The 14,091-nt window shown below is 35.9% G+C and overlaps 2 protein-coding genes and 1 pseudogene across 4 annotated transcripts; 1 reads left to right on the forward strand and 2 right to left on the reverse strand.

Annotated features, from left to right (window-relative positions):
• Window positions 1-527: 527 nt before the first annotated feature.
• On the reverse strand, window positions 528-9,467 carry LOC100853091 (pentatricopeptide repeat-containing protein At5g24830). 3 transcript variants are annotated; one of them, XM_019218161.2, is made up of 9 exons: window positions 9,176-9,467; window positions 8,932-9,065; window positions 8,283-8,477; window positions 4,584-4,681; window positions 3,129-4,481; window positions 1,512-1,645; window positions 1,287-1,405; window positions 1,088-1,199; window positions 528-956 (listed from the first exon to the last, which is right to left on the reverse strand). In XM_019218161.2, the coding sequence occupies exons 1-5, from the start codon at window positions 9,179-9,181 to the stop codon at window positions 3,274-3,276; spliced, it is 1,641 nt and encodes a 546-aa protein (XP_019073706.1). In that variant the 5' UTR covers window positions 9,182-9,467; the 3' UTR covers window positions 528-956; window positions 1,088-1,199; window positions 1,287-1,405; window positions 1,512-1,645; window positions 3,129-3,273. The 3 variants fall into 3 exon arrangements, with proteins under 3 accessions (XP_019073706.1, XP_010646448.1, XP_010646449.1); XM_010648146.3 differs by having other exon boundaries at window positions 3,129-4,681; window positions 9,176-9,466; XM_010648147.3 differs by having other exon boundaries at window positions 1,044-1,199; window positions 3,129-4,681; window positions 9,176-9,466.
• Window positions 4,706-8,283, reverse strand: LOC104878205 (serrate RNA effector molecule-like; annotated as a pseudogene).
• Window positions 9,468-10,034: 567 nt separating the features above from the next.
• On the forward strand, window positions 10,035-13,607 carry LOC100263985 (small nuclear ribonucleoprotein F-like). The gene is made up of 5 exons (XM_002272210.5): window positions 10,035-10,264; window positions 10,436-10,523; window positions 10,604-10,641; window positions 11,106-11,170; window positions 13,238-13,607. The coding sequence occupies exons 1-5, from the start codon at window positions 10,259-10,261 to the stop codon at window positions 13,305-13,307; spliced, it is 267 nt and encodes an 88-aa protein (XP_002272246.1). The 5' UTR covers window positions 10,035-10,258; the 3' UTR covers window positions 13,308-13,607.
• Window positions 13,608-14,091: the final 484 nt, after the last annotated feature.

Raw genomic sequence — 14,091 nt, forward strand, 5'->3', positions numbered from 1 at the left:
GTGTACATGGTATTAAATTTCTGAAGTCACCTACAGCCAATAATGTCGGTCCACCTCGTGCAATCTTTTCCTCCATTTCCATGCCATGTTCTACAATTAAATATGGACAATTTTTTTGGAAAAGATTTAATAATGACAACCACTCAATGAATTTCCATGCTAAAATTTTATTATGGATCGTCGTGCAATATATATGTATATACATATATAAATACATATTTTTAAATACCAATTTTTATTTAAACCTTATTTATTGACACCTCTTTCTCATTTCTTAATACCTTTATTTATAAACTTAAATTTAATTATAAACAAGAAAGACATATATTTGAAAAAGGTGAGAACAAGTCATTACAAATGATACGAAACCAATCCCTAACCCAATGCCTGAGGAACAAGGATGCCGTCCGTGTTTGCATGAAATCTCCTACAAGAAAAAATTTCTGAAACTAAACATGTAAACGCATAAGGGAGTCACTGGGCCTATAAAGCACACAGACGAGAACAGGCGTTAAACACGACAAAAGTAGAGGAAAAAAAAATGGAGGAAGCGAGTTTTCATGGAGCATCTTGGAGTTCAAAGGCTTCCAACATCTCTAGAATATCACGAGCGAAGTAATTACATATTTTCACTGTATGAGTATAATATTTTTTAAACAAGAGAACCAAATGAAAGGCAGGAGACATATTACTAGGGTACGGAGACAGAAGAGAATCCATTTGGCAATATAATAGACAAAGAAAGCCAAGAGGCACATAAAATGCAGAAGGACCAAGCTCTCTTATGCCCCAAGTTGGCATCAACTCCAATCTAATTATTGTTCCACTAGCAGAGATTGGAAGACGATTCTCACGCTCAGATCTTCCATTAACAACTAGTCAAGTGTTGCAATCGCCGCAGATTCCTCATGCTCAAATGGGGATGTGGCCCGGTGTCTTTATATTCCTCCCCCGTCCTGAGGCAAATGCCATATTAAGGATTATGCTGTTGAGCACTTTATTTCTAATCATGGAATTCAATATTGTGAATGGGAGGAGCATACAAAACTAAAGATAATGGAAAGAAGAAAAGCATCTGAAGGTGTACTTGTGGATCCCAGCCCATTCAAGGTTGATGACAAACTTCCAAAAGGCATCAAAGTTCAGCAATCACCAGAAGGTGTCATAAACCGCTTTAAGAGTAAATATGCTGTTAATACCTGTGAAACAGGACAATGAAGATCGGTATCAAAGTTCAAACAACAATCTAAATGCAACACTTCTACAATAGAACCCAGCTAGCTTACTTCTCATTGATGTGCCCGTGTTCATCTTCCTAGTATCTTTCGAGGTATCTCAGATACATTTCATTCCCATGTTGAAAATCAATACAGAAGCCTGATGCTCCATGCACTGTGATATTGGGCTAGGTCCACAAAAAGAGTTGCAAAAGTGGTCAGGCCACAGGTCATGTAGATGATGGCAATTTAACAGAAAGCATAACAAAGGAAGGAAATACAAATGCTCCATACATCTTTTTCTACTGTGCCCCTCTAATTTCTTCCTAAGCAAAGGTTAGCCTACTTTCTGCATGAGCATTCTTATCGCAGCACATGGCATATGTTCACACGGTTCAACCTTTGCCATTCTGAGATTCAACATCAATCTGTAGGACCACAAATGATCAGAACCATTAGTTACTAGCATTAGAGAGATAAGTAAGTCACTGCAAAGTACATAATCTTAAAACGCATACATATTAGTATGCACACGTAGCCCCAATCGCTTCAAAGATTTTATTCCCAACATTACATGACAAGTCAATTTCACAAATTCCAAATAGAACCAAAAGTAATGTCATCAAATAAAGATGCTTTCCTAGGTGAAACTCTGAAACTGTGATAAACTTGAGCTTTATATCTTGGACCAGGAATTCCCCAAAAAGTCTCTGTGGCACCCACTACTATTGGCCATGTCAGCCTTACTCAAGCAGCCTCAGACACTGTAGAAGAGTGGAAAATTCCAAAGCATTTTGTAAGGTATTGGTAAATTCCACACCTGTCTGTAAAATCCTAGGCGTGGCAAAATTGAGATTGAGCCATGAAATTTAGCTCAAGTCCAATCTTTACCTCCAGAACTGCCCCCCAATTATCACTATACTTCAAGGGATTCAGTTCTCTGATTTAAAGCAACTCTGAGACATTTCCATGCTCTATTCCAAAAATCATTTGGAGATGTGCATATTCCAAGCAATCTAAGTTGTAAAAAGTCTAAATTTTTGGTTTCACCAAAGTAATATTTCAACAGATTCTCAGCACCAATGCAATTTCAAATTAACAACTTGTCCTACATGATTTAGGGATGTGTGAGGGGGATTGTTGTGGTGGTAAACAAGTAATATATCCTTCTGGCAGGGAGAATAATGTTTCCATAGACATACACAATAACTTTGAAACCATGAATACTCATCCAGTCATCCATTTGAGGTAATCATCAACTTCATTTTCCGAAATCCCCAATTGTTTTTTAAATTTAATGTTTTCACAGTTTTGCACAATTTTTTGGATCGTATATTGAAGACTGGAGAATTCAACTTTGATCATAGTTCCAAGTATCAGGCAATAACAGGATGTATTGTCCAGGGGTAAACGACATAGACAATCACTATTGGGCAACAAAAGAAAAAGAGTAAAAAAAAAAAAAACAGAAAAAAACAAATAAAGCCATATGGGATAAGCATGAGATCACTTAATACAGTATTGGCATTGTATTGCAAGATCTTGTGACATATCTTAGACATCCCAAGATATTGTCTGAGCTAATAACTTTTTTAAACTCAATGATCTAACAGAGCTTTCATTTATGATCTAGGACAAATTATTTCAAGCCAACTAGGAAAAATAGACCAGCAATTTCAATACAACAGCAAACAAAACCTATGTTCTTGTATCTTGGTTACATGACCATCCAATTAGCACTAGGAACTGAAGAATAGAGTACTTTAAAATGAACAACTCCTCATCAAATGTTTTCAATCCAAAACTTGTTGTTCAACACAAAGTAATTTAAAATGTTATATAACAAATCAAAATTTTCAGAACTGGGAGAAGGCTTAGAAAAATAAATAAAAAATCAGTTAAGATACATACCTCCTGCAAGAGAAATTCAACTTTCACAGCTGAAACAAATAGTACATGGCCACCATCACAATGAAATGTTTTTCAGAAGCAGTTATTGTGCTGTGCCTGTGTATAATGAAAGTTTGGTAAGGAGAGAAGACTCATTTCTCCCTCATTAACCAAGTTTGGTAAGGTCATATGCCCGTCCAGGCACTCTTGTTCTGCAGTACTTCTGAATGAGTATTTGAAATGGAGCATGATCAATGGATAAACCAGATCTTTGTAACTTAGCCAAAAGTTCTTCTGCCTCCATCACATGACCTCTAATACAAAAACCTCTGATTAGCTCAGTGTAAGTTATTATATCGGGTTCATACCCTCTTCTCAGCATTTCATCATATAACCGAAGTGCGAAATGAATGCGCCCAAAATTACAAGCAGCACCTATCAACAAATTATAGGTGACCACATCAGGGTAAATACCATTTAAAAGCATCTCCTTCTTTATAGAATGAGCATCAACAATGTTTCCTCCTTTTATTTGTGCATGAATCAATGCATTATAAGTAAATACATTTGGCGGAATACCAAAAGACACCATCTGATCTCTAATGGACAAAGCGTTGCTAAGATCTCCATGTCTCCCATGACCATCAATTACGACATTCCATATAAGAGGCTCAGGCACCATTAAATTCTCCAGCATACAAACAAGAAACTGATTAGCTCTGATAACATCTCCATGAATGCATAAGCCTTGAATAATCATTTTGTATGAGATCAGATCAGGAGCAGCACCCATTTTTGACATAACACCATGGATATAACAAGCTTCATCCAAATTTCCTATTTTGCAAAAACCACTTATAAGGGTATTATAAGTAAAAATATCAGGAAGCAAACCTCTTTTAAACATTTCACAGAAATATCTATATGCAGAGTTCATATCTTGAATCAAACAAAATCCATGGATAAGGACATTGTATGCAACAACATCTATTTGGGTACCCCTTTGCAACATTTCATCCCAATGAACAAGAGCCTGGACCATATCACCCTTCTTCAAACAACCATCCATAAATATAGTTGAGGTGATTATATCGGATGTTTCCTTACCACAATCATCATCTAATATCTTTTCAAGAAGCTTTCTAGCATCTTTCAAAAGGCCTTTCTTGCACAGTGCATGTATAAGTATATTATAAGTAACTTTATTTGGCCCAATACCACTATTGGCCATTGTGGAGAAAAGATACAGAGCTTTGTCTACATTATTATTAAGGCAATAACCCTTGATAAAAGTGTTGAATGTAGCACAGTTTGGAGAGGGACCTATTTCTAACATTTCTCTGACAAGATTGTCTGCTTTCTCCAAGTCACCAGCTTTGCAAAGTCCATTTACAAGATAATTGTGTGTCAGCACATCAGGGATAACACCTTTCTGTATCATTTTGTTTCGAAGCCATAGAGCTGCACGTAACTTACCTTCCAAACATAAATTCCTAATCATGGCTACACATCCAGTGTAATCCATTTCCAAGGTGCAGCCATTGAGGCCTATCTTTGTCAATGATACGCTTTCCCTGCAAAATTTCATGAAGCAAATAGATAAAACATTAGGTCATGAGCTTACCTGAAAGCTAATAGTGACCAGGAAATCAAGAAATGTTACAAAAGGGAGTAGAAATATTAGGGATCAGATTGCCTACAAATCTGATGATGCTAGAAACCATAGAACTTCAATATTAGTAGCATCTTATGCAAATTTAGGAGATTGGATGCACAAGATAAGAAAACAAAAAACAAAAAAACAAAAAAACAAAACAAAAAAAAAATTAAAATTAAGCATCCCCAACATTAATATATGATACCAACAACTAATTTTATGCATCTGAGAAATGAGTCATTATGTGATGAAAACTGACAAGCTATTATAGCTATTATCCAAGTAGACTACAACCAAGTTACTCCAAACACTGTCAGAGCCAAGATTTCTTATGAAAACATCTAGGAAAAACCCCTTGCATAACTTTGTCATGATTGTGAATCTCGGTACCAACAAACTCCTGTAATCTATCACAGTGACTTCATCCTCTGGAGCATCAAGGTCTTAATAACTTCGTATAATGTTATACGCCAAGGATCTTGTCTTTAACCTGGAGATAGAGCAAGAACTGAGGCTGGCCTGCTTAACTGTGGCCCAGACCTCCCATTCCTTCCACCACCTTCAAAAGGGGACAACCCACCCTGCACTCACAGAATCCACATTGCAACTTCAGGTGGAGCAGGAACAAAAGGTCCCAAAGGACCAGCACCAGGAACAGGGATCAATACTGGTGGAGGGGGCATATCTGAGGGAAAAGGAGCAACATCCATGCCTTGACCACCAAAAGTGTCAAACATTGCTTCACCAGGATTCCCCCCATCTGGACTGTCATTGGGCTGGAAATCATTCGACTAATGGTTATCAGACCTATCATATCTTTCACTACCATTAGGTCGATTTTCACATTATCTACAATTGTCTTTCAATTGATTATCTGGACCTAGCCTGTGTTTCTGTGTCTTGTCCTTCAGTAGAGATTGCTGCATAACAGGTGACCCACCAGCTGCATCTGCATCACTCATATAGTACTGGAAATACAGATCTTCATGCACTTTAGAAGTCAGCTCCATCACAAGTTCTGGATGCTTCAATTTTAGATGCTTGTGTAGAAATTCAGCAGCATGGAAGAGCTTTCTATAACCTTTGGCCCCGCAACCATACTTCTCATCCCTAATTTTTTGGACATAGGGATCCAAAGCTTCAATGGCAGCAGCATCTATGTTTTCCTTAGCAGTAGTTATTTCCAATGGATCCTAACTCCTCAACCTCTCTTGCCAATGTGAGTCAAACTTCTTTTTCCACTCGACCCCATTACTTGTTATATTAGAACTCTTGCCCTCTGCTCTAACATGCCAGAAACCCTTGGCTTCAGTTGTTTCAAGCATTCCATAATAATCCAAGCAATGGATTCGCCAAAGATATGTAGTCAGTGTGTCCAGCAACTCAATGCCCTCAAGGCCCTTGACAGAGGTTAAAACTCATGTAATTATAACAGGGCCAGTGGAACCACCATGAGATTTCTCCCAGTTCAATTTTTTATTATCTGCTCTACATAATATATTCTCCTCAATTCCTTTCTCAGAATCAAGTTTACATACAAGGGCCTGTGCTTGTTCAATGTCAGCTTGGATTCGTCTGGGTTCAGAACTGACTGGGTGAGCCATGGGAGTAGCTTTGCAGTTTTCATCATTATGACACTTGGGCAACAAGACAGGAAGTACATATTCAGTATTTCAGTATCCAATGTGATATTGGCAGAAAAATCAAGTATCATCTTCTGATTAAATTGCATATAATATCAACCAATAAGCTAAGCCCCCAAGGTTGTCTTCTTATCTAGTAAGCAAAGGCAATAAACTTCATTGCTTTGACGATTTGCTAATTCAAAAATGAAGTGGTCCATGAAAGCTCAGAAGGCAATTTAAATTCCCTCATCTTATTGAGATTGCTCAGAAAATGACTGACTGTTGATGATACTATGATATAAAGGGGGAGGGAGACATATTAGGTTGTGTTTTCCCTTAAAGGCCTTTATGATTGAAAGGTGAAAAGTTTTGGCATTTTTTCAATTAAGACCGTTAGAAACTCAGATGATGTCTTAGTCCAAAGGACTGTTGGGGTCAAACCATGACAGATGAGAGAAAAATTCCTGGAACAGAGGGTGTGGTTTACATGGGTTCTGTTAGAGAACATGATATACATTATAGGCTCACATCCTAACAGCTTAAACTTTTAGGGAAATTAGTCATCCAACATGGTATCCAAACCTCATTTAAAGGGAGGTCATGCATTTGAACCTCACTAAATGTTTATGTCCCCTATTAATTGAACCCACCTGCAAGTCCAAAAGGGTTTGTTCATGATTGGTTTGCCTTTAGGTCTATTGGTCTCTCCATATGTGGATATGAGGGAGCACATGAGCACATGAGGGAGAGTGTTAGAAAGCATGATATATATTATAGGCTCAAATCCTAACAACTTGAGCTTTTAGCAACATTGGTTGTCCAACAGGGACTTTCTAAAAATGGAAGTTATTATTTGGACAGGAACTTTTGACAAATGGTTGAGACCAAATGACTTAACTAATAGAAGTTGGGTGGCTCCATAGCAGCATATCATAAGAAAATAAGTGATGGTGTCAAGGGATCATATTTTTTATTCATTCGACTGTGGCTTTGGTATTGTGGCCTTTATATCTTTTCAATGTTCAGAGTGCATGGGGTTCTTCACTGTTCCATTCATGTCAGATTCAAGCTGGTGATTTAGAGCCAGTTATAAGAACAAAAACAAGGGGTCCAAGTATTCATGTCCTTTAGTGGTGAATTTAGAAGGTGAGGAACAGGATAATTTATTTTAAGTTTTGAAATTACAGTTGTGAGCTTAAGGAACATGATGACGATGAATATTATGATTTGGAGATCATCAACTGGCCTTTGTTTCAGCTCTTATTTCTTTGTTTTCCAAATTGTAGTAGGTTCTGATTTGCATTTGTTAAAACTTCTGCTTCCTTTTTTATCATGCACCCTTGTACGTAATCAGTGTATCCCTTTCACCTCCCTTTCAGTTAATAATACTTAAATATAGTTATAAAATAAAAATAACTTACAAATCAACTTTTGGTAATTTGGAAGCACAAATGTTTTATCCTAATTCATTGCAGTTTATAGCTATGCTGATTAGCTAACATCTTTTGTTATTAACTAAGTAACATTTTCAACTCCTAGAGAAAATCTGGATAATTAGTGGTTGGCTCAAGAATAATTTTAAGTACAACCAACCTATCAAAATAAAATAAAATTTAAGTACAAAATCCAATTATGAAAGTGCACTCCAAGCAGAAATATATTATAATCATTTAATCTCAATTTCAAAATACAAAGAACTATTGAGGGAATTGTTCAGTAACTTCCATGGTATTTCAAGTGAACTTTCCAATGAGCGGCATTAAGGAATGTGGAAGCAACTAAACAGCACTAACAATAGTCTTTCCCTTCCAAAACTATCTAAAGCTGACAGAAACTAATATAAAAAAGGATTCAAATATAAAATTTAAAAGTTAACAAAAATCAAAAGCAGACCTCATCATTTTCAACCGCTCCAAACTGTCCTTCAATATTGCATCCAGAACATTGAAAACCACCCGTGGATCTCTTTCCTCATCATGACCCTTATTTTGTGAAAACCAATCTTGTGTTGTCACTTGGTATTGATTACCAACACTTATTATAAGATCTTCAAGTGCAAAAGGCAATAGATTACCATGCCCAGAAGGCCTATGCATTCAAACAATCCAGAAATCAGTACGACATACAGAACAATATCCATCATTGTATTTTCTTTTCCCAGTTTTCTCAGCGCCCAAAGAGAGGAACAAGAAGGAAAATACCAACCTATAAGAATCTAAGGGTCTGTTTAGAAGCAAAAAATGAAAACAATCAACTCCTTGGGGGAGAAAAGAAACAAGAAAGAAAATGACACAGAAAACATGTTTGGTAACCACTTTCAAGAATCGTTTTGAGAAACATTTCGTGAAAAAGTGTTGATTAAAAAGATAAATTAAATTAAATAAACCGTGTTTTTCACATAATTAAAAACCAATCAAAAACACATATCGGCTGATTTCATTTCCGCTACGAAATAGGCTCGTTTCTGAAGAACAAAACAAAAAATGCGAAAAGAGAAACCCTAGATCAGAAGCTCATGGTGAAAAAGAATCATCAAATTTACCTGTTGTTTGCAGGACTGTAGGGTTTGAAGGAGAAAACGTTGGCAAAAATCTGAGCCACATCATGCTTGATGGATTCAATACAAGCATTGAATAATCGAAAAAAAACATGAGATTCTTGAAACACAATCGACAACTGAAACCTCAAACCATTGCAATCAACAATCAACAATCAGTAATCAGTAAAATAAATAAATAAAATAGAAATAAATGAAAGGAAATCGGATTCAGGAAACGTTAACTCACAGCCATTGTCGATTCAACGGTGTCCGAGCCCTCAGCGGCCAGAGCGTGTGAGCTAGTAAGATCTGCTCACAGAAATTAAATATATGTAAACGATTCAAAGCTCATGAATGGTAAAAATACAAATGCTCATACTGCATTTTTGTACAAGATTGTATTCGAATCCGGATTCGAATCAGTCACTGGCATTTTCTTGCTCGACACTGTTGCTAGGGCATTTGAGGGTGGCGATCAGAGAGGGGTAGTTTTATATTTTCAGGAAAACAGAGGGGACAATTATGTCCAAAAGGTAAAGAATAGGGTGTTGTGAAATAAACGGGTAAACTAATTTGAACCTACTAGCTGTCTTATTCGTGTAAATTTGGATACGACATGGTATAATAAATTTGGATTTGCCATGTTATATTTGGGGTTTTATATCATAGTAGTGTATTTTAAAAAAAGAAAATAAAAAAAATTAAAAACCGTGACATAAAATATAATTTTAAAATTAGGATACTTTTCGATATCGAGTAGAATTCTTCCGATATAAAAAGCCAATTCACCTTTTTAAAAAAAGAGTTTAGTACAAAAATAAAAGCATGGAACTTTTTTTTTTAGATTTTTTTTAAATAATTGTATTTTAATAATATTTTTAAAAGTAAATCCGTTATTTGTAAGGGTACAATTCAACGAGTTGATCCGATTTTCTCATTTTTATTTATATGATAAAAAATGTTAAAGAAAATTATATATATATATATATTAAAAATTTATATATTTTTAAATTATTTATTTTTATATTAAAATTTTAAAATAATATATAAGAAATAATTTATTAATTTTAAATATATAAATATTTATTTATTTAATTTTTTTTCTCCTTATTTTCTTCCTCTAATTTTCCCCAAAATTTTCCAACAGCCAAACATATCATTAATCTTTGGGCTTTGGCCTGAGGGGAAAGACCGAAAATGGGCCGGTCTTGAAGAGGTCCAGAAGAGCCGAAGCCTCGGAGCCCGTGAATGGTAAAGCTCATGAAAGGCATTTGGAATTAGGGTTTTGCCTCCATTCAACTCGACTCACTACTTGTCTCTCTCGTCTTCCATGGCTGTAAGTAGTTGATTTTATTTATTTATTTTTAAGTTATTATTATTAATTTTCGTGGAGAATTATTTCATAAGGTTATGTTCGTCTGCAGGAAAGAGAAAATTTTTCCCGAGAAAAAAAAAAAAAAAATAGAAATCTGGAAATGTTCTTATATGAATGTTGTTATGTTTGCAGACCGTACCACTGAACCCTAAGCCCTTCTTGAATAACTTGACTGGGAAGCCTGTCATTGTCAAACTCAAGTGGGGAATGGAGTACAAAGGTAAATTCTCCCGCTTTCGTCTGTGGTTCAATTGAAATCTATGATTTTTTTTTTCTTAACATTTTCTTGGGTTTTTTTAGGTTATCTCGTATCAGTGGATTCATACATGAACTTGCAGGTGCTTCCTCAAAAACCACTTCATTTTTTTCTAATTTTGTTTAGGCTATTTTTATCTTGAGTTTCCCAAGCTCCCAATGTAGTGGTAGTTGTCAAAATTTAATTTTGATTTGGGGATTATCTTACAATGAGATATTTCAGTGCCTGATTGGTGGGGAAAATGAAAATGTCTTAAAGCCAGAACATGTTTGTTTGTTGGATCATTTTCAATTTAAAAAGGGCTTGCATTGTTTCCTTTGAAACATGAGTTCGTAAAATCGATCCAATTTGAATGTAAAATAAGTTTTTGAAAACATGTCCATGGCCATGTCTCCAATGCCATTTTCACTTCTTCTTTTTTCAGTTTTCAAAAACTGAAAGCATGTTTTGTTTCTGCTACCAAACTGGCTGCTAAGCTTTGTCAGTGTTTGTGTATATACTGATGGTTGGTGATGTTTCATAATTCATGGGAATCTTTTTCTGCAGCTGGCCAACAGTGAAGAATACATTGATGGACAGTTCACTGGAAACCTTGGAGAGATTTTGATCAGGTAGCTTTCATCACATGCTGAAGTTCATGTTTTAAACAATAGGATCAAAAGTGCCTTTCAACTTTCAAGAATTTGTTTCTTTTCTGGTAGAAAATGGTGTCAAGGAACTTCGATAAAACATTATGATTAGAAAAAAAGACTACAGTAGAACATGGCAGCCTATATCCATTCTGTTGCCAAGACAACAGAGATTAAGAGGGTAAAATTTTGTGTTGCATGCTTCTTGGGTTTGGGATTTGACTGTCATAGGATTCCAAAAGAAACATTTGTTTCCTCCATCTTCTTAACAACCATGCAAGAGGATGTGAGTTGTTGAAAGTGTATGCAGTTTTATGTTACACAAAAAATTAGATGCCTGCCACCCACCCCACCCGCGCCTGCCCCACACCCACCACACCCCCCGCCCCCCGCTCCCCCTCTTCCTTTTTTCCAATAATGGACTTGGGATTTTGAGTGACATCATCTCTTCTGGCATATCGTTGTGTCTAGAGTTTTCTTTTCAACTAGAAGGCCACAAAGGATGTTACTGAGGTAATAAGGGGATGCTATGTGGTGATGATCAGGAGGGAGGGTCAGCGTAGAGAGAGTCATGTGGAAAGAAGTCAGCTAAAAATTAAAATAAACTAGTTGGAAGTTATGCCACGTAGGGTTGAATCATAGGAATGCAGCTTCATCGTGCCCCCAAATATACCTTTATCAAAATTGATCTATGATCCTATTTTTAAGTTGGGTTTAATAAAGGTTGTTCGTTTATCAGTGGTCCTGAGGACAAATTCCATGGATGCAAATTACAGGTCACTGAAATGTCCTGATATGTCAAATAACTTTATTTTGTTATTCACATTTCTAAATTTAAACCATGAAGACCACTAAATTTTTTTGTATAAATATTTGTTAGATCCCTTGGATTGAGTTTATAGTTCAAGTTTTTGCTTATCAAAAAACTTCAGCTTTGCCTCCGAATATATCTTTGTCAAACTTGAGCTATGATCCTATTTTTAAGTTGGGTTTAATCAAGGTTGCTCGTTTAATGTTCTAATATTGGTTATGCCATGACAACAAATCTGCCCATCAATGGTTTTGTTTTTTAAAAAAATGCTTCAAAATTCTTAAATGGGTGTCCATTCTATTCAAAGACCCTTGTTGAGGAATTACTACGAGTGAAATCAATGTCGATGGCTGCTCCTATCTATTTTCTGTTGGTACTTTGGAAGGAAAGGAATGGAAGGAACTTTAAGACTTTTTAACAAGTGGATATCTCCTTTCCTAAACTCTGACTTTCAGTTTCATAGTGACTAGTTTTTGTAGGTCCCTGGCTTCAGGAGTGGGAAGAGAGGTTCATTGCAGGACTTTATTGTGATTTGAATTGTAATCCATAAATATTATTTTCTCTAGCTAGGTGTCTATCCTTTTCTTTCTTTTTTCTTTCCCAGTATTCCGTGCATGCATTGCATATTCAGAATCTGCTGTTACAGACTGATGAAACCTTTAAAATTTTTAGCTTCTTTTGAAGGTTAGGTTCAAAATATGCATGCTATTTGAAGGATTAATGGTCAGTATTCTAGAAAACTATAAAAGCAGCGTTAAAGGGTGCTGAAATGTGATGAATTGAAATGAAGCCTGTAACTCATCATACTATTACGTGTCAGATGATTAAAGCAGTTGATTTCATGTATTTGATAAGATTAACTGAAACTCATAATTTAGAGCCAACACAAATGTGTTGGGTGGAGGTTCTGAGCACCCTTTTGGCCATGAAATAGTTTTGAGTAGTTGCTTTAAGAAATTCTGTTTTATTTTTTGGGTCAGAATTAGTTTCGTTTATCATCAGTCAAAGATTACAGCTTGAGGCTGGATTGCTCAGATTAGAAGTTATAAAATGTCACCTTAACATCTAACATTTAATAACTCTGTAATGTGTTAAAACATCAATGTTTATATGATCAATGGTACTGTCAGGAGGATTTGAATCCATAAACCTCAATGTGCAGAAGAGTTTATGTTTCTTATGTGAATTTCAATGTGTAAAAAGCTACTGAATCTTCTTTTGATGTATTTCTTCTACAGATGTAACAATGTTCTCTATCTTCGTGGGGTACCGGAGGATGAAGAAATAGAAGAAGCTGACCGAGACTAGGATGGATATCAGCAGTGGTTTAGTGTAATCATTACATCCTTTAAAAAAATTGTTATCGTTTTTTACTTGTTTGTCATCAACCTAAAGCAGCAATACGTTGTATTTCTATCTTAGCATTGTTTATGGGTTGTCTGATTCTTAGGCTGCCTATGTTTGGACAGAAAGCAGCACTAAGACATGGATCTGTGAAGTGTCTCCTGTCTTACACTTCTCCAGGCTGATGATATGTGAAACCGAGTTATTATTTCTTGTTTTACTTGCCCATTAGATTTCAAATGAATCTAATGTTGGTTTTAGCCACTGGGTCCAACAATGATTTGATTTTGTCCTATGATGATCTGATTTAACTTTTGGATTCTGATGGAATAACCACCCTGAAACAGGTCAATTGGTTTGGGAAATGATCTGGGTTCTCTGGATTTGGTAAGTAGCATGTCTCAGTGGAAATGCCAGGAAAAAAAATTACCATTTAAATTGTAATTTCATCAATAAATGGAGTATAAGACCTGTGTACTTGTTGCATGTTTTGTTGAGCTCTTATAATGTATTTTTGCTTGCCTATCAAAAGAAATAGAATATCAGTAAATGGGGGATCTGATCCATTTACCACAGAGGCCACCTGGGAATATGGGTACCTCTACCTTCAAGGATCACTATTGGGTAGCTCCTTTTAGTTCTCTAAAGCCAATCAGTTTTGGAGACCATTAAGTCTGTGCTTGCACCTATTGATGCCCAGAGTACAGGAGGATTGATTTAATATAATCTGTAATCCGGGTGTTAGCCT

Source organism: Vitis vinifera, chromosome 7 (genome assembly GCF_030704535.1).
Source record: "Vitis vinifera cultivar Pinot Noir 40024 chromosome 7, ASM3070453v1".
Classification (NCBI taxonomy): Eukaryota; Viridiplantae; Streptophyta; class Magnoliopsida; order Vitales; family Vitaceae; genus Vitis; species Vitis vinifera.